Genomic DNA, 25,947 nt, shown 5'->3' with positions numbered 1-25,947 from the left:
ACAATACCAATTTTCTAACTTTCTGGGCACATTTCCTGGTAAACACTTGAGTGTCCTCTGTGAGTTACAAAGAGTAAGTTTTCTGTGTTATACAGCTAAAAAAACCTGGACATTCTTAACAACTTGGCATCACAGTCTTTTTTTAAAAAACAGATCACACAATAATTTAGACAGCATTTATAGCATTATAAAATCAGAATACCCCTCTTTAATCACTCACAAGAGCAGCCATTAAGAGTACAACAGCCTTAGGAATACAAATAATGAGGATGTAAAACTATCTGTGCAAAACTGCATTATTTTTACTGTCTAAAATTTCAGGGAAGTAACACCGCCAAAAGCAGAGAGAGGATAACAAAGACAAACAGTCATGAAAGTAACGCTACTTTAGATTTTCAAACAGGAATTACATTATGAAGTAAATATTAGGTAAAGAAAAAAAAAAATCTGATGGCACCTTGAACAACAATGAAAAGTGTCCTGGAAATTGCAATTGAACAGTAACTGGTACAGGTTCATGTTAAAGTCTCTTTCAGGAGTAGCAATTGATTTGGGGGTATCAACTCTAGCATTTCTTTCCATGCAAAAAAATCTATCTTTCCAACATCTTTGCTTTGCGGGCTACTAATGCATTTAAGAATGCGCAGTCTTTTGAGGAGTGTGCTTTCTTCCATGCATCTGAAATCTTTAAAACAGCTGGATCATTGATTCCCTGGATTTCCCTACTCCAATCCATTTAACTGCAGGAGAGAAAAGCAAACTTTTATTATAAGTAATACAAAGCAAGATTGGATTGTACCTTAAAGAAGATACGCTTGTTATCTTATCTAAGCGCTTAAGATCTTAGGTACCATAGTCTGAAGAAGAGCACAGCATATACCATCAGTAGATTAAGAAGTTATAACTATTTTCTCAAAGTAAGAATGCACTGGTAACTTAGAAAAGCAGGAACAGTCTTGAAACTGCCATAATAAATAAAACAGTTTTCCAGATCACAGAAAAAGAGATACATAGAAACTGTCAGGAAAGATTTGCATCATCTCCTCATTCCCAGCACAGGATCATTTTTATTAGAAAGCGTAAGAGAAATTTGTTAGTTTAGGGCCTCTTTATAGTCATATATATTTAATCACATTAATATGCCAGTAGTCCCACTGAATTTATAATGGCAGCATAACTAAATGCCTATTACAACCAATCTGAAAAAACATTTCAGCAAGTTATAAAAATCTCAGTTGAACAAGAACTATAGTATAAGCCAAAGAAAGAATGCATATTAAAGCTTTTGAAAATTTTCAATTCAACAGCTAACTAGATAGAGGAAAAAGTAGTAAAGCAATAATTACAAGTATCACCAGGTACATAAGAATAAGCACAGCTAGAAACTAGTTCTCAATATTTTGAATGTTCATTAAGGCAAAATACAAGATAGGTTTCATGGAGCAGAAAAACAACGAACAACAACAAAATCTGTTTTACTTACCAGGAACACCCAACTCCATTTCTATGAAGCGAACATAATTTTGTGCATTTACAGGCAGCTCATCAAACGTCCTTGCATTTGATATGTCTGTATCCCATCCTGGGAGTGTCTCATACTGAACCTCTACTTTATTTAAGACTTCCTGGTTGGCTGAGAAGCAAACAAAAATATTATGTCCACAAAGATTATATATTCTCTACCACTAAACACACAGCTGTAAAGCTTTTTATTCTTTTCTTACATAAAGATAATATCAGCACTGAAGGTGCTGAAGTATCCTTTTTGTGTTACTATAAACAGAGGGTGGGGAAAAAAAAATCCAGTAAATATCTGGACTTAGATTTTTTAGGAATTCTAGTACTCTCAGTCACATGCATATATTTTGCTTACACCACAACCTTTTCATTTCAAAAAATAATTTTTCAGGAAAAGTAACTCCCCAAAATGAATTTTTTTTTTTTTTTTGGCTGAACAACTGAACAAATACCAAGATGCAACCCCACCTTCATGAGAGAATTCAGTGATGTGAAAGCAAAATTAGGCACCAGCTTGTAAGTATCAGGCAGTTAAAACATATTTTAAAGTGGCAGAGGAGAGGAGTGTACTTTTTACTAAAAGAACAGTCATAGGATGTAGTTTATACACACTTCTGACACTCACAGACCCTTTTCCCCAAAATTCTACAATAAATTTGTCAATTAGTGCGGAGTTCCACATAATGTATGAACAGTAACTGTTCTAATTACTTCCCAGAAGAGAAGCAATGAGTATATTCCATTTTGTCCTTCATTTAGTAACTTGCCACAGTGTTGTCCATTACCTCGGAATCCTGTGATGATTTCAAATACTGGAAGATGCTAAGCACACTGTTCTGGAATTGAATCATTCCGGGTATTATCTGAACAGTAGTCCTGGAATGACACTGGGCAGCAAAACAAAAGCCCTAAGACTGAAAATTGTCAAAATACCCTGCCTTCCTGAAAAAGGCAGGGTTCTGCCAAAGGCACTGTAATTAATGTTATGCAGGCTCCATGTCTCAGATCAAGTCAGTCCTGCAAAGACAGATCGTCTGGGAAAGCATCTTGGGTGCAAGAGGCACAGTAGAGATGCAAATACAAAACCATTGCTAATCCCCTCCAGCGTGTGTGTAGCCAACAAACTCAGGCTCAGCATATTGAATAATTTGTCCTGGTGCAGGTAAGAGTTCAATAGTAGCAGTGTTGTAAAGACAGTCTTAATGAACTAGGCTGAGTTTTTTACTTTAGTAAAAGAACTTTACTTCTGAGTAAAGGTGAAAGAGGACTATGCTCTACTGACTTCAAAGCCTACAAGAGTGAAGAAATGCACAATTTTTTGCGTGAGGTGTTCACAGGTTAAGGCAAATGATCCTGAATCAATACTTGTTGTTATCAGGCTAGTCTTGACAAACATACAGGCACATTAAGGATGCTGGCTTGCAGAGGCCAAGGATAAGCACTTTCTTTCATGTCATCAGCACTAACAACTGAGCTGCTGTCTAGGTGATCCGTAAAATAGAACAGCTATATTCAAAGTGCAAAACCACAAACTAACCTTTGGGCATTGCAGATGGTCTAGACTAAGACACAAGCCGCACTCTTTCTGAAGACGGAAAGTGACTGAACACCTTCAGTCTTGGAGGTGCACAGGCAATTCAGTTTTTACTTCGAAGCCTCTCTGATAAGGCTAGCTGGGAGAAAGCTGAAAGCACTTCAAACTAAACTGTCTAATGGTGTCTACAGTCTTCCATTACTCTGTATTAGTTCAATTCCTTACTTCCCAAAAAGAGAGGAAGGAAAAAAGGGATACTTGAAACATCAAGAAGTGTGATTCTCTCATTTTGCTCCAGCAGGTGTGATAAAAGACGATGTGTGGTAAAGAAAAGCCATAAATTGAACTCAGTGTCATATGAGAAGTAGTTACCATCTAGATTTCTCTCAGCTCTTCCCTTAGGGGATTTATCTTTTAGGCTTTCTGGAATATTCCTTATTAACAGCTGAATTAGATAACAGAGAGCAGATACAGTGATGTCTGGTACTGTAATTTGGAGAGGGAATGATGTGATGTTACTGTCAACTCAAAAATAATAGCTGAAATTTGGGATCTTGGCACCATTGTAAAAGATCTCATCTTAAAAGATCCTCCAGCAGTTTCCAGAAACTGAACAGAGGAACAGTCATACAGGTCAGATGAAAGGTGCATCTAGCACGGTGTCCTAGCTCGTTATTCTATAGTAGATGCCCAGGGAAGAAAAAAAAAAAAGCAAGCAAGCATGAAGTAAAGCTTCACCAAAATAATCTCCCAATTTCCTAAGAATCTGCATTTTCAAAGTCTCCTGAGCTAGAGGTTGTGTCTGTGCCGAGATCAGCTAATGCCTAAACTTGACAGAAGGCATTAGCAGGACTAGACCATGGCGCTCACATTCCTGTCAAAATTATCATCTCAAAGCTTGCAGGGAGTTTTTTCTTTCTTTCATAAACTCTTATGACTACACAGAAATGGAGATACTGACCAGCTCTACAGCAAAAGACTACAGCCTCAATGACACCAACTGAAGTCAACTGCAAATTTACAAGACATTTTCAGTTCTTTCTTAACAGAAGATTATGAAATGCCCACAGAAATCTAAGCTAAAAAAACTGAGTGAGACTCGTATGATTCTCTGATCCAGCTGGAAAAAGGAACAATATATGAAATATGGCATGTTTTTCCTGAGATGGTGGGCGCTGTGTGTGCTTCTGATTTAGAGACAGTCATTTCACAAGAAGGGTAAATCACTAACATCTCCAAGAGAGTAGGAGGGGGCGGGGGGAAGAAATACCCTGCCAGCAAGAGATTCCCAGACTAGATCTCTTCTAAATTAAATTAAAAATGTTGAAGTGGCAAGTTAAAAAAAATTAATTAGACAAGTGCACAGCACACAGAGATGTAGACATCAGAAATAACCTAATGGCCTGCAAAACACAAAGTGGGAAGAAAGTTACTTTTTGTTTTCTATGCTGGGGGCAGGGCTAGTAAGTACCCTGCAGCATATGTGCTGACAATGCTGCCAAATGTTGAAGAGTATAGCAAAGAGAGGTGTGGAACACAGAGGCACTGTGAGAGACAGCATCTTCCAGCTTACCAGAAGTTCAGCTCAAACTCCTTTCTGACACTTAAGGAAGACAGCACATCAACAGCAAAGACAACAGCTTCTACTAAATTTCTACCAGAATTCTTAATTGTTCATACAGTAAAGAAAAATACAGTTAGGCAGGTGAGCCATGTTGTGCTGCTATGACCAAAGGTCAGCTACCTGTTACCTGGGCATATAGACGGAGCAAAGTCTGCCCTCAGGAGTTGTAACATGATGCTGGTCCCATCTGAGAAACAAAATAAATGGGGGGGGGCAGGGGAGGTATGGGGCAGGGAAGAAGAAGAGTAATCACTGAAGTCTTAGTGAAAACCGGAAAACATGGCCACCTGTTATGTCATCCTTAATGATGGATTGCCAGAGAAGGTCCTCCTGACTTGAGCACAAGACAGTCCAAATAGCCCCCAGATTAGATGACAGGGCTGCAGAAGAAGCATTTACTGAGTAGTTCTCAATTCAAATGTGCAATCTCCATTACGTTCAAAAGCCATCTAAAGCACACACAAGTTTCCTTCAGATTTTGATAAGGGTATCCATCAGGGGACCTCTGAGTCTTAAAAAGGGAAAATCCTTCCCTGGTTTAGTGTAAGATGAGACTAAATTTCCTGAATAAAAGTGCACGCCATGTCATTCAGTATGCATTCAGACTGTAACTGGCACTTTTGTTTGAAGATACTGAAGGGTGTATCAGTTAAAGAACTCCCCCAAGCACAGAGAAACAGAAGATTTTTTGTTAATTCCTTATGAATTTCCCCAACAGACACATGCTATTTTCAAGGACTACTGGCAGATTATCACTTATTCCTTTATACTACATAAATCCTGCTGTGAGTTGTATCTGATTACTACAGTTGATCTCCTCACGCACAGGAAGTTCTCTGTTCATGGTATCATATGAAAAATTGTAACCTCTGACCAGCCTCAAATCCTGAGGTAGCAATTAGAATGGAAACGACCATCTATGTGCACATTAGCAAAATCAGAAAGCCCCATCTTTAGTACTGGTTAATGTTCTTTTTTCTGGAGTATCTCTACTATAGCAAACTGAAAAAGATGCATTATCCATGAACAGTGTTTTGTGATACTTGAAAATTTTAACAGGCAGATATATTTTTCAGGTAAAAATGATGACTAAAATGACCACTGTCCTCCTCAGGAGCTATAATTCCTATCATGCTAAGTTGATGTTGGTCCTGCATGAGGAAAACAGTCTTGCTTTCACCTAAACTAATTGCTCATTTCCTCCCCCACCCCTTTTCCCTCTTTTTCCATTGCATACATGTGACAGGTTTTTGGCTGCTCTGTGAAGCATTAAAGGGCACTGAACTGTTAGAAAAATAACCCAGGAAGAGAAAAACCTGGCTTTTCAACTGGATCAGTTCTCACAAGTGGCTCATCACATGCCTAAATGAAGACTTGTCCTGCTAGAAGAGGGGATGAATACAGTAGTGGGAATAAGACACTGGATTTAGAGTGTGAAATGAGCTTCCAATTTAGCTTGAAGGTAATGCAGGCTGTATTAAAGGAGAGGGATAAAGCAGTAATAACATCTACATTTAAGAGGCTTTATACACCACTTTGCATCTTTCTAGTAGACAAATGACAGTATTTGGTACAGGTGTGGCACAGGGTGTCTCGGGCGCATCTGGGAAGACATTCATGGCTTGATGCTGAAGTAACACATTCTTGTCATAAATTTTACAAGTAAAAGTCAAATGCATTTAAGTATCAGATTACATTTCACCAAAATCTCAAATTGCTAAACAAGTAGTCTTACCAGGAAAATGAGGTATTATTTCACCATCTAGTTTGTATGCAACACCAACTTTAATTTCTGGAAATACATCCAAGATATCCAATTTGGTAAGTGCCAACCTATAAAGAAACATTACTCTGGTTAAACAAGTTCAGTAACTCTCAACTCTCATCACATTGTATAAATATCAAAATAAAAATTGATTTCTGCACATTGCAATTAATTGTCTTTCCTTAGAAAAATAGCTCATATGGCACTAATCTATTTATATGGTTTATACCTTATTTATATCTGTTTATTTAAAAAATAAAGAAAACTTAAACAGCCTTTTTGTTGCGTCCTTAGATCTAGTACTATAAGAAAATGGCAAAATTCAAAGAACAGGTATTCTCCAATTAAAGTGACTCGTCTATAGCTTTAAGTGGTAGAATTTTAATTGGTCAGGGTGCTGCCAAGGTACTTTATGACCATTCATTTGAGATTGTTTCATAGCATGATGCCTGTTGCTGTCTATTCCAGTCCTCTGCCAAATGTTCCTGTCCTACAGTGAAGGAAGCAAAATAATCAGACACTGGGTCTGTAAATACCTGGCTGCATCCTGTTTTAAATAAAAAGCACAAAGAACAAGAAAAATAGGACATTTAAGTAAAGCACGTATTCACACAGTTTAATCTACTAGAATATTATACCAGTTTTGTTTCAAACATCTATTTTTCATTTTAATTAAAGTCCCAAAGTCATATCCAAATTTTCTACAATTACACGTACTGCTAAAGATAAGACAGATGGGAATCCATCAGTATTTTGAAAACAAACTAACAAAACCCCACAAACTATATCAGGTTGTAAGGCCCTTGTTTGATTTGGTTTGGGTGGATGACAGGGGTTAAGGTAGCTTGCCACATCAAGTACTAAGACACACAAGTGCTTCTTGGATCATTTTAAATGAGAAATAAACTTATGTGCTACAAGTAAAGGAAAGAAAATTCATGACTATGAAAATGTCAAATATAAAAACATTTAATGCTAGGAAAAATAAGGGACAGTTCATTTATCAAAATATCAAACCAATCAACAAATCAATACTAACAGTCTGAATGTTACTAGCTAGTATATGTACAATTTACAGTAATGTGCAGCATTTCATGATTTTATGTCAAGTTGCCAGAAAAGCTGTCAAAGTAACTCACGCAGTAAATCCGTTAATCATGTAGGCATATCGGAGTAACACAAGGTCCAGCCAGCCGCATCTTCTCTTTCTACCAGTGGTAACACCAAACTCTTTACCTCTCATTTGCAGCAATTCTCCAATTTCCTAACAAAGAGCAATATTATTATATGAGCTTTTTTTTTTTTTTGGCAATACACGATGCAAGTATATCCTTAATAACATTTTACAATATTGTAAGTTACCTTAAAAGTTCTTCCCCGAATTTTTCAGAAAGTTGTCCATTGGGATGAAAACAGAAATACAAAATGCTATTTCTAATTCAAGAGAACGTTATTTGAGCAAATCTCTCAATCTGTTCCTGATCTAACCTTCTACTCCATAGGAAGGTCTGAGAAACCAACAATCAGATTTGGCAGGCCTGTAAGCTCAGCCTAGAATCAGAAGAATGAGACATCCAAACACGGTCATGTACTTGCACTTAAACAGTAACACTGATTTAATGCAAGACAGACACACCAAGTTATTTCACCCAGTTACAAGTCACATCCAGCACTGATAATACTCACATTATTTTGTTCTGTAGGAAAGGCACCGATTCCAACTCTTGTTGTATATGCTTTCACAACTCCAAATACTTCCCCAACATTCTGTGGTGGCATGCCCAGACCAGTACACACACCTCCAACTGTGCAGTTTGATGAAGTCACAAAAGGATATGTGCCTATTGAAAAAAAAAAAAAAGTTTTTAAAAACTTATGAAAACACTGGTTTTAAACTATTAAAAAAATTAAATCTAACCTGGTAAGGAATAGTACTTGCATTGCACTTACATAGGTTTTACAACACTAAAAAACCAAAACCACACAATAAATGTATTTTGCAGTCAAAAACATATTTAATGAGCCCTTAGCTCTGTATGTACATTGTCTAATCCTTCTTTACTGAAAAAGGTAAAAATCTTACCACTTACTTTTGGTACAGTGGCAAAAGTTGACTACATAACAATTCTGAATGAATTCTGAATACAAGTCAAAAACTGGAATAAGACACCAGAAAACCATGCCCTGCTATAATATATAAAATATACTAACTAACAGAACAACATGAAAACTTGAAGGGAGACTCTTAACGGCATTAAAAGGTTAGAAAATATAGGCTTACCATTTTTCATTTTGGGAGAAAAAAATAAAATATAAGCTCTACAATCTGGTCAGCACATTATAAGGATAAGAAATTGCAAAGTGTAGAATTCTGGAAAGAAAATTTTGCTTATGTAAGCAAATGAAAAAAAATTATTAACACTATTAAAGAAAAGGAAAAAAAAAAAAAAGACTCCTGGAATATAGTCTAGTTCATTAGTGATGAGAGTTTGTCTCTAGTTAAATATTCAGCCCCCATTTAAAGAGTAGCCTGGACAGCAAAGATAAGAGTTAAACATCTCAGAATCCTTAAGGCTTACACTTTTTTCTTTTTTTTTTTTTTTCTTAAGTAATGGAAGATGAAACAGAGCATGCCAGTCCTTAGTTGATTTGAATTGTGAACAAATGCTTCAAGCACACAATAACTACATATAAGCAAGAGACTTCTATCTCCTGCTTCAGACTTTTTGTTTTTGTATAAGACTCGGTGATGGGTAAGAGAGGAACAGCAAAGACAAAAGGAACTGAAAGCAATACAGACAACTTTAAAAAGTCAAAATCCTTCAGAGACTCCTCAGTGAGTTGTTGCAGGGTAGCCTCAGGTATCTCTAGCTTCTTTTGCTTACATCTCTCAGGAGAAAGACACAGGCTTACAGGTGATATGTAACAGCAGTTTTAAGCACTAATTAGTCATTATCTTTCTTAGGACACAGTAGTTGAGCTTTTCTTTACTGACAGGTAATACAGCTAGTGGATGCCATAAACAAAGTCAATGAGACAATTCTTACTCATTTTCAGCACCCAGCCTGGTATACTGACATTGGTTTATCCTCACTCAAGCGTTTAAAAACACAGAAGACCACACATCTCCACACCTATACCCCCATCCCCAGACACACATACACACGAGCTTCGTTACACACTCCAGAAGAGAGAAATGGACTGCAAGGCTGGGGGTTTACCACCTTCACTACCAACAGACACACATTCATAAAATTCACTTCAGTATTAAGACTTCTGTGCAAAGACACAGAAAACAGCCTCATTCAGAATGCCGCACAATCAAATTTGGCACTGCCAAATCTTTTGACTAGGACTTGCCTATTGTTAAGCCAAGTGTCCAATCCACTGATGGTATCTACCTAAGGACAGCAGATACACTCTCTGTGTGTGGGTCTAACACCACAGGCAGGAGAAAAAGTGATCTAAACAACTCTGTACGTATTATAGACATACCTGATGAGTTTCAGACTATTTGCATTTCCTATACTCACATGAAATCTAAAATCCTCACTACTTATAAAAAACGACCCCCCCTAAAGTCTTCTGCAAATATCTCAGGTTTGCATCAAACATTTCCCTGTGACAAGCATATTTAAAGAGGTTTTTTCCTTTTTTTTTTTTGACCTGTTAGAAAAGGAGCTTTCTTCCAACATTCAGATTATCATGGGAAAACGTGGTGCTTACACCTATGGTTACTAGTCTTAAACATATCTTCCTCTTAAAAGAAAGAGGCTTTCGAACTCAGTATGTTTGAAAATGCCCAACATCAGAACTCCTATCTGTTGAAAGGAGAGTGCGTGCCAATTTTGTTATTTGACAGTAGTCCTTACAGGCTTCAATTTCAGGCTTACACATCTTTCCAACAATAAAAGTGATGCAGTTACAAGGCTAGTGAGACTGAAGAAAAATGTGACAAAACGCAGGAGCCAATAATATAGGCTGCTTATGCCCATACAGAGGTATAGTAATTTATCTGTCCTTACAACATAATGATAACAAACATCATAATCTCATTTAAAAAAAGCTGCTTCTATCAAGATGCTAATTAGTGTTTTAAGAAAAACGGCACCAGTTATAATTTCAAATTGATTAGGATAATCTTTTCACTCTTGCCTCATTAGCAATCCAGATTTCCAACATCTTTCTTTATATCGTGAAAGTGAAACGCTAAGTGTTACATAAAGGGTTTGAAAAAAATGCAAGCCGATTCTTCAAAAGTCAACAAGTATTTTGTATTTATACTTTGCCTCTCAAAGCTCTTTTTTTTCCCCTCAAGAGATTTCCATAGATGTATACAACTGTGAGTTACTTCATATGAAATTTATAGATACTGAAGTGTTAACTATACTCTATTTAAGAAAAAACAGCTAAGCATAGAAGAGTTTCTATTTAGTGTTCGTCTTTCACAACAGAAGTATATAGCAACATGTGTCTCAAAAATGTTATACCTACCAAAATCTATGTCCAGCAGTGCTGCATTTGCACCCTCTACTAAGATCTTCTTTGGTGGTCCATGTAAAGCCTCATACATGAAATAAACACCATCCTTTACCATTGGTTTTATTTTTTCCATGCAGCCCTGAATAATAAAGAAGACTATTGTGTAGTATGATTTCATTATGATAAAGCCAGCCAGAATACAAGTGCTATTGCTCCCTCATAACAATTCTCTTATTCCTTTTGGAAAGGAAAAGCAAACATAAATAAATGTTAAATATGCCACAGTATGTGAACAAGGGAAGGAAGAACATTAGACTCAGATTTACACAATAGACATGTATGGTCTTCGTAGGAGGAAAGAAAGAAAAAAAAAAGGGAAAAAAAGGAAATAAAATCCAAACTTTGGAAATGCTTTAGAAATATTCAAGCTTGAGCATAATCACAATACTTTACTGTATTCAGTATTTTATTTCCAAGTGTTCAAAATTTCTCCCCCAAAACCAGCATGTGGTGGGTTCTAATTCTGGCCATCTGAAGCCAACAAATGCACACAATTATAAAGCACCATTAGTTTGTGAACATATATATAGGTAAGCTTTTAAGTGAAAGAAAGACATTATTTAGTGGAATTAAGAGTCAAGTGCTTGAATGCCACCGAGTAGCTGGATGTAAGAAGCCAGTAATGTTCAAATTAACACTTGGTAAACAGCAGTTTTCCCCATGTGAACATATAGAAATTCTCATTCTAATGATTCACTTCACATGAAATCTAATACTTGGTCTTTCAGAATTTCATCAAGTGCATTAGCATAAAACAAACATAACATGCAAGTAATTCTTCTCAGGCTACAACTACGTATTTGTTTCCACCCTAACAATAAGTTTCAGGTATTCTGTAATCCTCATGTGTAATACACACACATTACACTTTAATAAATAAACTACAAGGTGTGAAACACTCAACTGTAACTGATTTTAGGTCTACATATTAATAAAAATACTACAATCCAACATGTGTAACATATCATTTAAAGTACGACAAACAGAAGTGCTAAGAACTCCAATATACTCCCTTTTAGAGCTGGTAAACTGAGTTTAGTGGCACTGAAGATACAAGAAGGATGATATCACTGGCCTGAATTTCTGAAAGAATTAAATCTGTAACTGTGCAGGCCCTCCCCTGTTCCACACATACCTCAACATTTTTAAACAATTTGTCAAATTTGGTTGAAGCTTTCTAAACGGTAAAAAAATCTCACAGTTAAGATTCTATGAAGTGCATGAACAAAAAGGCTGGCCAAGGGTAAGGCATCTGACAATTTTTTTCAAATAAGAACTTGGATGCACTGCAAAAATAGCCGTATTAGGCATAAGAGAATTAATACTAGTGAGAAATCTCACAACTGTCCCAACTGCAGGGAAAACATCAAATCAGAATTCATAATTAACCACAAGACAAGTTTGCTGGCAGTCAGGTTTCATTAGTTCTGCTGCTATTGAGTTACATTTTTCTATGTTTTTAAACAGTACTTTTTTTCCTTAAGGCTTATTACTTAGAAAAATAATTTACTTCAGTTTTTAAGTTTCTGACACAAGGAATTAATATTATTCTTTACAGTGAAACATGCCTTCCCCAGCTACAATTGTGGGGTGTTTTTCTCTTAGGCAGTATGTTTGAGCAAATGGAAGTCAAAAATAATACTCCCTACAAAAACATTTTTCTTCAAGTTTACAGTATTTCTCTTGAAGCCAAGTTTTGAAAAGCTGCATAAAGCAGGGTCAAAAGTGTATTTAAGGATGCTAGCAGACTCTTTAAAATTGATACGTACCAATTTCCCATTATATGTATTATGTTTTAACTCCTCATACAAGCACAAGCATCAGTCACCCAGAGATTTACATATCAGTAACTGCACACAGTGATTATATCATTTAACAGACAGAAGCAGGCTTACCTTGAGCTTTTTCAATTCCCCTTCAATATCTATCTCTAAGGTAGGATATATCGCTTTATACTGATTGGCTAACACTTTGAACCTGGAAGGAAAAAAATGCTTCAGCAAGGTTTTTGTTCATTTATTTTCCTCCTCATGCCCCCACCAACCTCAGGTTTTACTGGTTATGTATGTGCCATTATTTGGTGATTAAACAATTTTAAACAATAAAATATTTTAATAATTGTAAATAGATCACTCAATAAAACTATAAATAAAATTATTTCAATATTTAAAATAATTTTTAATTTTATAAAGTAACAGCAACCAGATGTATTTGCTTACACAGGGTACTACCCAGAAACTGAAAACTATGCTTACAACTGTGCATTAAAATACAGAAATTACCTCTCAGAAAAGTCATCGAAATCAGAAACAAGATCACACATTCTGAGTCCACTTCGAGCTGCTTTTGAAGAATATACTGGACCAATTCCTTTTTTGGTAGTTCCCAAACTTTCAAAAGATAATAACAGGAGTTATTCTTGATATAAAATTAAGGTGTTTTTTCTTTAAAGCTAGTACATGCTTAGCATAAAATGAAATGCTGTTAATTGCCAGCATTTAGAACCCTGTTTTAAACATTTAAAACACAAGATACTTTTAGTATGCAACTTAGTTTCAGAACAGCACTGTTTATAGACCTTAATCTTCTACACACCTCTGTTTTTAGACCAGTAACTTTTCATACATCAGTGAACTCTTACGTATTTATTTGTACACAATTCCCAACTTTTATATTTAAGGAACTGAATGCCAAGACAATATCCTTCAGTATTAAGAACTGAAACTAACTAAACACCTTCCTAAAAAACTGTCCTGAAGATCTAAAGAAAGTCCTCCATAAAGCAACAGCACAAACAGTATGGATTTCAAGTTTGTGTGTAAGAAATATTTCATTTAATTCTAGAAGCCTCAGTTGGAGCGACGAAAACAGAAAACACTGCCGAACATCTGAGAATGACAATGGTACTCAAAATGCTGTACGTTAAGAACGGGTTCAGGAATAGATTTTCCACTGTAGCTGATTCTGAAAACCTGAATTCTTTTTCTTATCCTTACCTACCCACTCTGTCTGAAAAGCCTTTTTCAGCTTAAGTCAGTGATATCATAAGATACAACTTGCCTGCACTGACTTTTCTGTCAGAGAAGTACAGCTAGTTCAGGAAGTGTAACTAGCGACTTGCTAAATAGATACCAAAATGGAGCCAAACTGCACTCAGTATAAACAGATTAAACATCTTCCCCATTGCTCTCAAAAGATTAAGTGAATAGGTATGCAGCATTTGCAGAAGTTTTGCGCTTAGTTTTAACTGTTTTGTTGTTCTGTTTCCCCCCCCCCGAGCAGACACACAAAGCCTTATCTTCTTCAATTATAAATTCTGGATATGCAGAGTGGCACAGATTTCTTCAAACTGCCTTAAAGGTACCATGCAATAACTCAGTTCAAGAGGGACTCAATTCCAAGTAGAAGGTGCAGGTTGTATCTAAACTTTATGTTAAAGGGTATCAATTGATATGCGAATGAACTAAAATACAGTTCATAAGTAGTACATAATTCATTTTAGTTAAGTAGATTCAAAACAATAATCTTGGGGAAAAAAAAACCAAATTCTTCCCATTAGACTGAATACCTAGTAATCTCAGGGAGTGATATGTTTGCCTCCAGTCTGAAGAGAAAGACATTCTAATCGACTTTGCATCACACAGTATCATTTAACCAAACCAGGACATTGTGGCTTAAATAACTGACTAGCCCCAGTTCATAACCTCCACAGAGAATGTTTTTAAAGGAGGAGTTGGGTTCCATTTATTTTGTTTCATTAAGACATGCTAATTCATAAAAGACTTAAGCTGTCAGAAGACTGTATTTATAGGTGTTAAAAACAGTTGTATAAGCATAATATACTATATTAGATTACCTTTTTTATAACCTTTCTGCAAGGGAAGCTACATGAGCCTTACTTGTGACTGTTTTTGAGCTACATTTAAACAGATAAAAGCATTCAGTTAAAATAAAAAATAAACCTCCTATTTATAATTATCAACTTTGAAGTGTTAGACACAAAAAAATGCTATGCAGTCAAATGTATAGCTAGACATGCTAGCAGGCTATTTCAATTCCCCACTCTACCCCAACAAACAGAAGACAGTCTTTTGATAATCAGTTTATGATAGCTTGTTCTTAGCCAGCCTGTGTGTACTTCCGCCACTACAGTCACTTAGCCTTAAAATTTAGGAGGCAATAGATAGCTTAGTACTTTCAATCCATCAGCAGTTTTAACAGACTTGAAAACTATACGATTCTTGCAGAATTTCAAGAACCCCACAGAAAAAAGAAATAGAGCACTTATAGTGACTTAAATTTTTTTAGCTTTGGATGTAACTTTTTTCCTCTGGATTTCTTTAAAACAAATTAATTGAAGAAAAGTGGTTATTTCTTCATTGGGCTTTCCCTGACAACCTTTAACACTAACTAGTAAAGTAGTTCTTTCTCACAAGTAGCTGAGTGACTGACAGTGTTTTTAACTGCAAATATTGTCATACAGGAATTTCAGTTTGCGCTCCATAAACATTCAAGAATAGTTGATATACACATACTGGCTCATAAAAAAAAAAGTTCTTCCTGTTTACTTTTTAATTCCTATAACAACAGGTAACAACACAGCTGGTACAGCAGAGTCAAGTGTGAAAATGACCCAGTGTAGGAACAGTTGACAAGTTATCACACAATACTTGCTTCACCTATGTGAAGCAAGTATGCCAAAATCGGACACTCTCTTAATTGTGAGAGTGTCTTATTGTCATGGATGATAGTTTTTACAGGTCTCAGTAAGGAAGACCGACTTACTCTTCATCCACACAAACTTCCAAGAAGACAGTACTGGTATCTGAGAAATCTATAGTGCTGCATTACTTTCCAGCTTTAGACGTGCCACAGTTAACTCTGCCAGCTTTTTCCCCCATCCCCAAGAACTAGCAAGCTACTTGGAAATCTCAAGTTAGAAACATAGCAGCTAGTTTCTGAAAGTTTCAAAAGCTTCAGAAAGTCAGTAGCTGCATGTAGTAGACAATGTGAACATTTAAACGCACTTCTGACAATGAAGGATTGTGAGATACCGAAGTAATCGTATCAGACCTTTCAGTTATTTGGAGAGAACTAAGGGATCCTTCAATCTTCATAAACAGAAATGTATTTTTACAGAGAAAGTATCTCCAGTAAACAATTAAGACATTAGGAAGCTGGAACCCTTTTTATAAAGCTAACTAGAAACTAGGAACCTTTTCATAAGGCAAAGTATCAAGATACAACCCTTTCATTAAGAATATAACCTTTTGCTAGCCACTGGAGGACAAAAGCGTAAGAAACTATCCCTGCATACTCCACATTGAAGAGTTACAAGGATAATTAATACTTTTTTAAAACTAAATGACAAACAATAACAGAAATCCAACATATTGAGACACAAGTTTGTACTAAGTCATCCCATGTTTGACAAAATAAAACCACCTACTTCTTTCCCGCTTGTTCTTGCCTCTGTTGTTCTTGGATGCCATCAGCAGCTTGATGGAAATCAAATACTAAGAAAATAGAAATAAGTAGAAAAATTGTGTGAAATAAATTACCATATCAGTAACAATTTCGTCAAACCAACTCTAGCCCTGTTTATCAATATGGAAAAAAAACAACCACATACTGAAGAGAGGCAAATAAAATGACAAGTTTTTTTCTCCTCTTTTACAAGTTACATTTTTTCACAGGGAAGAGTTCTAAGGTTTTTGAGAGGCTTCTTTTTTATTTTTAAACTGTTTATCTTGTAGCATACTTGCAGACTGTGCATATACCTCCCACAGAATAGCTAAGCCCTTTCAACTTCTTCGTGGCCCAAAAGAATGTATGAATGACAAAAAAAACATGCAGTTGAAAAAAATCCTGGAAAACAGGTTATAGTAAAAAAAAGGCATACTGCTGAAATTTAAGGTGGGAACTTCAAGTAAACATTCTCATTCATTGTAAAGATTTCTTTAACCATTTTTTTTATGTTTTGGACAACATAAATTAAAATACATTTAGAAATACAAGAGTTCCCACCAATGTCTGTATGTAAAGAGAAGTCATCTTCACAAAACCTGATTACTTTTTTTGAAGCACTACCTATTCCTAATGACAAAGATTATGCAAAGTATTCCTTGCAGCAATTCTTCATCTACCATAAAAGAAAAAAAAAAAAAAAAAATCTGACAAGACTCATGTCAAATACAAACAGTGGTGCAACAGTTTGCTGGCTAGCAGAAGCCAGCTTATTTTTCTTAAGTACTAGCTCCCAAAAGTTAAACAACTAGTCTAGACATTACACAGGAAAGACTGAAAAATTGCAAGAAACAGACACATTTAATAAGTACTCTTAGTCTCTCTAGAACAAGAATGGTTTTCCTTGTTTGCCTTACCAATTTCTTTTTGTGTTTATTTCCACACATCCACATAATTTAAAGGATTAGATTGTCCCCAGAAACTTGAACCTGGTTTTGGTTGATCTTTTCTTACAGACTTATCATTCACAGATTGCCAGTACCCATTTTAGAGAAGGCATGGCAACAGATCTCCAGACTGTCACCAAAGCTTTCTAAACAGAACTACTCTGAAAGTTCATTTATATTAAGAGGTTGAATGATTATGAGTGACAGTCATTAATGGGTCCTTTTTACTCAGGACCTGTTTAGCTACGAAAACTTCACAGTATTGCCACTGCATTAGAATCATCACAGATCAGTTTTTGCTAATAATCTAGTAATTTCCAAATAATTCATCTACAGTGATTCTACTCTCAGAAAGCGTTTTAGTAACTTAGGAACAGTTACTCAATTATTTCAAACTCAGTAGTTACTCCAAGGTGAAAACCTATTTATTCTGAAATAACATGTTCACACACTAAGCTACTCCAGAGCAGTTTAACAAAAAAAAAAACCAAACAAAAAACCAAAAAAAACCCACACCCAAAAAACAAAAGCAAAACCTTTTTTCCAGTGTTATAAGCTTTATCAGATAAAGACCTGAAAAGCTTGCATCTTCAGAAGATGACTACCAGAGCAGCAATAAACTAATTTCCTAATACATGCAGTTACACAACTATTAAGTTACAGTATCTAAAGATCTAATTTAAAGGATGATTTTATGTAATAAAGATGTCCTAGAAGTGATACAAGAAGAGCCCCTGAAGCTCTGTGTTGGTGGTTTGGACTCTAAACACCGTTTTACTCCAGGCTCTGAACTGCAGTTGTCTGGAACACAGGCTGGAATCAACGTTTGACTGATGAGCTCCCTGTGAGGAGGGCAGCCATTCTCTCCATCCCTGCAGTCCTTCTCATAACGTCTCCTTTCTGAAGCGCGTGGCAATGTGCTTGGTAGGGACCCGTTAGTTTGGAAGTCACGCCCAGTCATGTGGTTTCCCAGCAGAAAAGTTGCTATAAGCAACACTGTTTTTACACCAAAGGGGGAAATGAATCCTTCGGTTGATTAACTTCTGAACTGCTTTTTGACTGCTTTGCACCTCTAATCTTTGGTTCGGAAAGTGAACCTGCTTTCCTGGCTAGGTTATGGTTATGGAACAGGATTAAAGAGTCACTAGAACATAAACTTGGGAGGGTTGCGAGTGGGTTTTTTTCTACAAACTTCAATAAACGAAAGCAGCATGTGGAGACTTAATCCAAAGAAAAGTACATACCTATATAAAGAGATGGCTAAAAATTGTCACAGTTTTACGGCCGTGGAAAGGTCAGAGAAAAAAAAAGATTAACAAAAAATCAACAAAAAACCAAACCACGAACAGGAACTTACCAATATGAGCCCTGTCAGAAATTATTAGTCTTTTTTCCCAGCCTTCAAGCCCTTAAAAGACAAAATTAAATAGTTCAAATTATGTGTTGTTTAGCATTTTTGTCTTCTGATGTATGAAAGATAAATACTTTTCACGTTCAGTCTTCAGTCAATCTATATAAAGATTTAGCAATCATGTTCCAGAGAATAAGAAGTAGATTTCAATAACTAAAACTTGGCATCAGCCTATGAAGCTGAGAAAGTCAGGCTTATCCTGAGGAAGAATTCTAGCTATTCCACTAGTTCTTCAATTTCAGCAATCAATTAGTAGCTTTTTATTTTTGAATAATCTAGACCATTGATTTACCTCACATAGTAGACTGCTGCCAAGCATGGCCATAGACATAACAGAAAATATAAAAAAACTGAATCAAGAAGTGATTACCACAGCATCTGTTTATATTAACACATACCATAAACTGTATGCTAATATTTTAAGAGCTAGAACGACTATGAACAGGTAACACACTTTAAAAAGTTGTTTCACTTTTTAAATTCACTGCTTTAAGCAAAGAAAAATGTCTGCAGATAATTCATATTTAGAACATGTTCTCTTCTGAAACTGTACAGAGACTCCTTTTGTCTGTCTTCCCATGAGGGCCCTGGGACTTCTATCGAGACTCCTGTCAGAAACTAGAAGCTAGATGGAAGTCTGGAAAAAAGACATTGTACATAACCTCTATGGAGGCATCGGCTGTCTAGATCTTTTGATTTAGGGATCTAAACAAAGGACAGGACTCCACAAACTATTTTAAGAGTAGTCTCTTAAAATTTTCTCACCTTTTCCTTTCTTTAAGTTTTTTTCAGCTTCTTCAAACAGTCCTGGCAAATGAATTACAACACCATTTCCTGAAGAAAACCATTACACAAAATTAAATTAATTATGTTGAGCATGGAAAAAAATATTCCAAACAATTCAAAGACGCTTCATGTCTTGTATGCAGAGCGTTAAAGTTTTTAAACTTTCAAAACATTCCAATTTTTATTCTTAGGGATTCATCTGTAAAAGACTGCTTTATACCTAAAGTATACGTTTCTAACTACGTGCATGGAATCTTTTTAATAAGCTTAACAAACTTTCAATTTAGATCAGGACAAACAGTAACAGCATCGTGGGACAGTCCAGAAAGCAACTTCCTCTTCCTCATATCTAAAATTAACTTCCCTCTTTATGTTTCATTTTAACAACCCTATTGTTTTTTAAAAGCTTAGCACATTTCTATCACCATTATAAACACTAGCATCCCCTCAGGCACTCTGCTGCTGTAAACAGACACAGAATATTCCATATATAGAGTGGGGGGTGTTAACAGACTAGCAAAAATAAGAGGGAAAAGCTCTATTGAAAGCAAGCTCGCTTTCCTACAGCTGTCACATTGCTCAAAAACACTCAGAGCAGTTCAGGCCTACGAGAATTTGAAGAAGAAAAATCCTTACCTTGTATGTCCTCAGATATATTTTGTTATTTTAGTATGCCTAAAGTCTGTAACTACAGTATTGTCTATTTTTTAGAGATCTCCCACTTACCAATGAATGCAGTGACTTTTGGATTGATGATCCCACTTGGCAGAAGATGAAAGTCATACTCCACAGAATCCACAACAACTGTATGCCCTGCATTATTGCCTCCCTGGAGGGGATGAGGGGGTGGGAAAAGAGAAAGAAAGAAGTGTTAATAGTTCTTGTTACTGAAGACAAACACACACACAGTAGAGAGATGGAATAAACTGATGAAAGTAAATGAAAGCTCCAATTCTGCAGCTTTCATTTCTGTTACTGACAAAAGATCTGTAATAGATCTTTTTCTCCCAGGAAATCAGCCAAACTTGTTTTGTCAAACTCAACAATTTCAACATCAGTATTATCTGTCATATAGACTTTGCACAGCATTTTGGTTCATCGAAGATACGAAAGCTTGGGATAAGATTAAAATATTTCTAAAAATTATTGGACAGAAGCATAAATATTCTAGAATGTGCAAACGCTTCTAAAAGCAATCTTCAGTTATTAGGTTCCTATAACAGTAATAGAGATTAAAAGTGGAACTGCAACCTTAGCTAAATAAAAAAAATCACCAGTTAAAATGAGTATATAAAACCATACAGTTATTGGAAAAGATAAGGCCAGCTGTTTGGCAATGTGCAGGTTTGCTTGTTGTTCTGAATTTTGGGTTCAGTCTTTTGAATGTTTTTCTACAAATAGGAACCAACAAAATTAACTTGTTCATTCTATACCTCCTCCGCGATAAGAAAGGTCTACAATAGTACAAGTCATTTATATCTGAAACATGCTGTTAAGGAGTTAATCTAGAGGCAACTAAGATGACTGTGGTTTCATAAGTTACAGGAAACCATTTACATCAAACTAACACTTAACTTTTCTAGCTTTTTTCATTACCACAAAGAGAGTATTAAGAGATTTGAACTGTGAAATATGTCTAAAATACAAAAAGAAGCCTGTGACCAAATCTTAAAGAGGGTCAAGATAGGCTTATGAAACTTAAAAAGATTACAAAATAGTTACTAAATATCCCCAGTTCTTGTTTGTTGTACTTTTGAAAATAAGCTTACACTCTCTTGTGACTCAGTCATTTGGGCAAGACAAGGTTACATACAAAATGGTTCTGATCATCATAACTACAGGAACATCCTTTACAGGCACCTTGAACCAGAAATAAACAAACTGCTTCATAGAAGGAAAGCCTTAAAGGAAAGACTTGTAATCTAAGCCTTCTTTCAGCACAAGGCAAACTGAAGAAAGGCATTATATGACAAGAAGAAAAAGGAACTATATGAAATATTAATCTATGGAATTATACACCTGAAATATTTCAGAATAGTGTATCACGGAAGATCTTTTCTAAGCAATGAACTCAACAGCTACTTGCTACATCTACATTTACAAAGCACGAATGCAATACATAAAGCCATATATCTGACTTTACGAATAAACATTCTTAGATATCAAACATACGCTGGCACAAATAAGGACACATGCCACAGGTAAAAGCCTAATCTCAGTGAAGTTAGCAATGAAAATTCTCAAAATTTCAGCATTATTTATTTGAGGACTTACAGCCATTCTACCTCCTTTGGAAACAGAGGGAAGACTTACAAACCTTCACCCAATAAGGAAATGACTGTATTTAAGAAAATGACTTAGTAATATAATGCAGAGTATTTCCACATAGGGAACAGTACCTTGAAGAAGTTGTAAAGATTTCTGGATGCAGATGGTTTTCACTGCAAGTGATATGACTTAATCAAAAATTTGGCCTTCTCTGCTTCACAACATGTGAAACATATTGAATGCATAAATAAAGCAAGCCTTTCAAGTTTATTCTTTTAAGAAAATAATAAATGTTCAGAAATAACCTTCCTCCTCCTCCCACCCTTTCTACTCAACAGTAGCTGTTAAGAAAGATTATTTAGCCTTCTACCACCTCTACAGTTGTATGTTTGATTTAAAAGGATGTTATCAGCAGGTAGATCATTTGCAACTATTTTTGAAATGCAATGCTGATACTCCTGAGCTACTGCACGTCACTCCATAACTGGATAATATTCTAAGAACTATTAAGTTATATACATACACAAAACATGCAAGCTTTTTTTTATTAAGAAAAGACATTGGTTTTCTACTCAGCGTTTGAGAACCCAAGGAAAACTTTTCTTGGGGAAGAAAGAACAGTTATGTACTAAAGTAACATTCAGTCAAGTATATCTGCTCGAAGTGGTAGTTATCTTCTTCCTCAGATTCCTTCAAATTATTCCTTTTTATTAGATCCACCAGTAGTATCAGTCAAATTGAGCAAATTTAATATAAGCACTGAAATGCTTTAAATGAAAATTCAATAAATAGGTTTAAGTACAACACTGAAGTACTGAGGTAGTAGTAATTTACAAATGGGAAGATGAGTGCAAACTCTCCCACTGCAGCATAAACAAACTGGAGTAACCCATAAGCAACACTAAGATTAGTGAATGACTATTCATTTGAAATCCCTTACTAACTGATGATTTAATTGCAAGTTTTTGCCTCTCAGTTTTTTTTTTAAAAAGTTTTCTAGTGTCATGAATGTCAAACAGAGAGAAAAATTGGCCATTGTAAAGATTAGATCATGATTAACAATAAATTCTTAGTCTCTTAAAGTTTGCCAAGCTACTGGTGCCGTTCAGATGTGGTAACTTAAGTTCAGCGGTCATTTCTGCTTGAGTAAGGTGTACAGCACGCAGAGCGAGACTGTTAATCATGTGAACATAGCTGCTGGTCTTTGGTGGTGTAAAGAGTTCTCCCTTGCACTGCTGAGTGATGCTAAGGTGTGTTGGTTCCATGTTCATTATAAAATACCCCATGGCTGACAGAATAAAAATTGCATTTTACCTTTTAAACCTTGAACTACATGCACAGCACAGCTCATACTTCATCTAGAAGCAAGCTAGTTATACATACTTCTGCACATTTACCGTGAGCAGTTATACTTTAGGAAATTTTGCTGGAGACAAACATAGAAAACTTGACATTATATGTTGTGAACCATCACCTGAACACACTCTTAGGCCATACTAATACCTCAATGTTTCCAAATGCTTGTTTTCACCTTAGACTCAAATTTGAATCTCAGAATTTAGTTGTTTATAATATTACGATGTCTACAATATGAAAAGATTCAATCCCCAAAGGGCTATTGATAGCAGCCGTCTGGTAGAACATTAAGTCAGTCCCCATCCTTCTTTGGATGTCACTCTGTCAAAATCTAGCATTTTGAAAAATATTTTTCATTTCAAACCATGTTTTAGGAGAGCATTAAAAAAACAATAGCATTTCATAACTCACTTTTCAAAATTTTGCTGTTGATTTACAGGTAAGCTCTACCCTAACTGCAGAAGTGCAGGTGTTTAGATACACAGTTAGGAACTGTAACATATTAAAAGAATGGTTCACACTGTACACTTACACTGAACTAGCAGTAAAGTGTACACATGTTGTGTGCTCAGACATTGCACAACACAGGTTTAGTAAACAATTCTAATTACAAAAACCTGAACTCAGAGTTCTAGTGGCAGAGGGGTGGGTTGTTGTTTGGTTATGGGGTTTGGGATTGGTTTGCAGTTTTTTCCTCCTCCAGAAATTGATGATAATGCCAATATCTTCACAATGTAAGTAACTATTGCCTCTGAGCATAATTCAAGGTATCAACTGATGAAGTCACTCCTATCTTCAGTGCTTTCCATCTGGATTTATCGCTCCTGCTCCCTCATCACACTAAACCAAATGGGACCAGCCAGGTCATTCAAGCTAACGCTCCTTTGACTCTAATGTTTAAACATTATTAATGGAGAACTAACTGTGGAATTTATTTTCAGAATTAGTTAAACAATGTTCATGCTCAAATGAACTTCAATCTATTGTATAAAGCTTTTGCCAGAGGGAAATTAAGATATACAAGTCATTTCTGGAGACTGGCAGTACTCTCTAGTTAACTAAATATAGTAATAAGTCTACCGTATCTCAGTAACCACCTAGTACTCAAACTACAGGAGTTCTCTCCCAGCCATGTGAAAACTGAAACACTTACCTCGGGCCAACACAGACAAAGAGGCCAAGTGCGCAGTAAGACCAAAATATGCCCTTGCTCAGTCTGGGATACACTGTGTGCATGTAGTAGAGGCTCCTTTTCCCTTTCTCCCTGCACAACGGCAAGATTCCCTTCAGCTGAGCCACGAAGCGTACCATAGCCAACATACTCACTCATTAGGGCAATGCAGCTCTGGATTCAGCCACAAATAGATGCATTGCACAGGATTGAGGGGGGGAAAGATGACTTCTTATATATGAGAGGTACAAGAAGGCACCAGTGACACTCTGAACAAAGAACTTCTTCAACGTGCTGCTTTCTTCCCATTCTGCAGAACAGTAGCAGAGGAAGCCCCTCCAGAAGTCAGAATGCAGGCTGTGGAGGAAGTCAAGCACCCAAGGCAGAGCTGGCTTTGCCAGAGTAAGAGAAATAATATTGTGCTGATTTAAAAAAAAAAAAAAAAAATTAAGAAGAAAGGTAATCAATAAGAAGAAGTAGCATGACAGTCACGAACGTCTAACAGACTCAAGACTTTACTTGCTTGGTATTGCAAGGCAATATTTTTATCCAAAATTATGCAAAAGAGGCTTTCTGAAAGACAGCAAAGACACAAATACCAAAGGCAAAAGACAAGCAAGAAAGCCAGCCCTTTTAAGAGAGGAAAAAAAAAAAAAAATTCCTTTTAGCAACTTTTAGGTAAGTTAAAACTTCCAGAAGACCAAAAAAAACCAGATCAGGATAGGCAGTATAGGTGGTACCAGAAGAGAGCTTTCAAGTTTCAAGTACATATTACACACAAACCCACTGAACCTTCTTCATAAAGTTTTGTGTTCTCTCCCTCTGCTTCCATGGTTTCCATGCTCTGACAGAGCTGTTTTAAGAGTCACCTAACCCCACTCTCATCTAACATATTATTAAGAAGGAAAAAAACCCACCCAAAACAAAACAAACCACCCACCCACCCACCCACCTGCAAACTCACCTGTGCTTCTAAGTGCCTCCTAAAGCATTTTTGTGAAAATTTTTCTTTTTTCACTGCTGCATCTCCCTGGATGTTACACTATCAGACACAGTATTGCAAACCCTCAGATCATCTGCCAGAACAGCAGAATCAAAATTTCAAACTTAAATGAGACTGCCTCTCTTAAAAGTCATTTAAGAACCTTTTTCCTCTGTCCTCCCCAAACCTTATGTGTGTCTCTGTCAGTTTAAACAGTTAAGAAAAAAAATCATAATTTTAAAAATAATAAAAAGATCCTAATACTCTAAACATTCATCACTGAAAATTAACTCTGATTTTTATCCTACCATCAACTGTCTATATTTATTTTCTTAAACATACGATTACCACAGAGGAGATAAATTGTTTTTTGCATACTTAAGTATACCGTTGCGCACATCCTTCAAGTTTGGTTACATACAGCAGAATCCTTACACGCTGTGAGCTTCTCATTTCAATAGACACAACCTAGAATATCCCAACATTTTTTATTTTAAGTCTTTTCATTCTGGAAGTCATGCCAAAAGGTATCTGCTAGTTACCTGAAAATGTTCTTAGCACAGCATCATCCCTGAAA

General features: G+C 36.0%; 1 protein-coding gene across 1 annotated transcript; it reads right to left on the bottom strand.

Moving 5' to 3' along the window:
• Positions 1-176: 176 nt before the first annotated feature.
• On the bottom strand, positions 177-24,547 carry ADSS (adenylosuccinate synthase). The gene is made up of 13 exons (XM_010292175.1): positions 24,371-24,547; positions 20,320-20,422; positions 19,573-19,641; positions 18,754-18,804; positions 16,433-16,499; positions 13,266-13,373; positions 12,879-12,960; positions 10,936-11,062; positions 8,128-8,282; positions 7,581-7,705; positions 6,412-6,509; positions 1,484-1,633; positions 177-740 (listed from the first exon to the last, which is right to left on the bottom strand). The coding sequence occupies exons 1-13, from the start codon at positions 24,545-24,547 to the stop codon at positions 688-690; spliced, it is 1,365 nt and encodes a 454-aa protein (XP_010290477.1). The 3' UTR covers positions 177-687.
• Positions 24,548-25,947: the final 1,400 nt, after the last annotated feature.

The sequence above is a fragment of the Phaethon lepturus genome, unplaced genomic scaffold (genome assembly GCF_000687285.1).
Source record: "Phaethon lepturus isolate BGI_N335 unplaced genomic scaffold, ASM68728v1 scaffold16020, whole genome shotgun sequence".
NCBI lineage: Eukaryota > Metazoa > Chordata > Aves > Phaethontiformes > Phaethontidae > Phaethon > Phaethon lepturus.
This window is presented reverse-complemented; position numbering and strand designations above follow the sequence as displayed.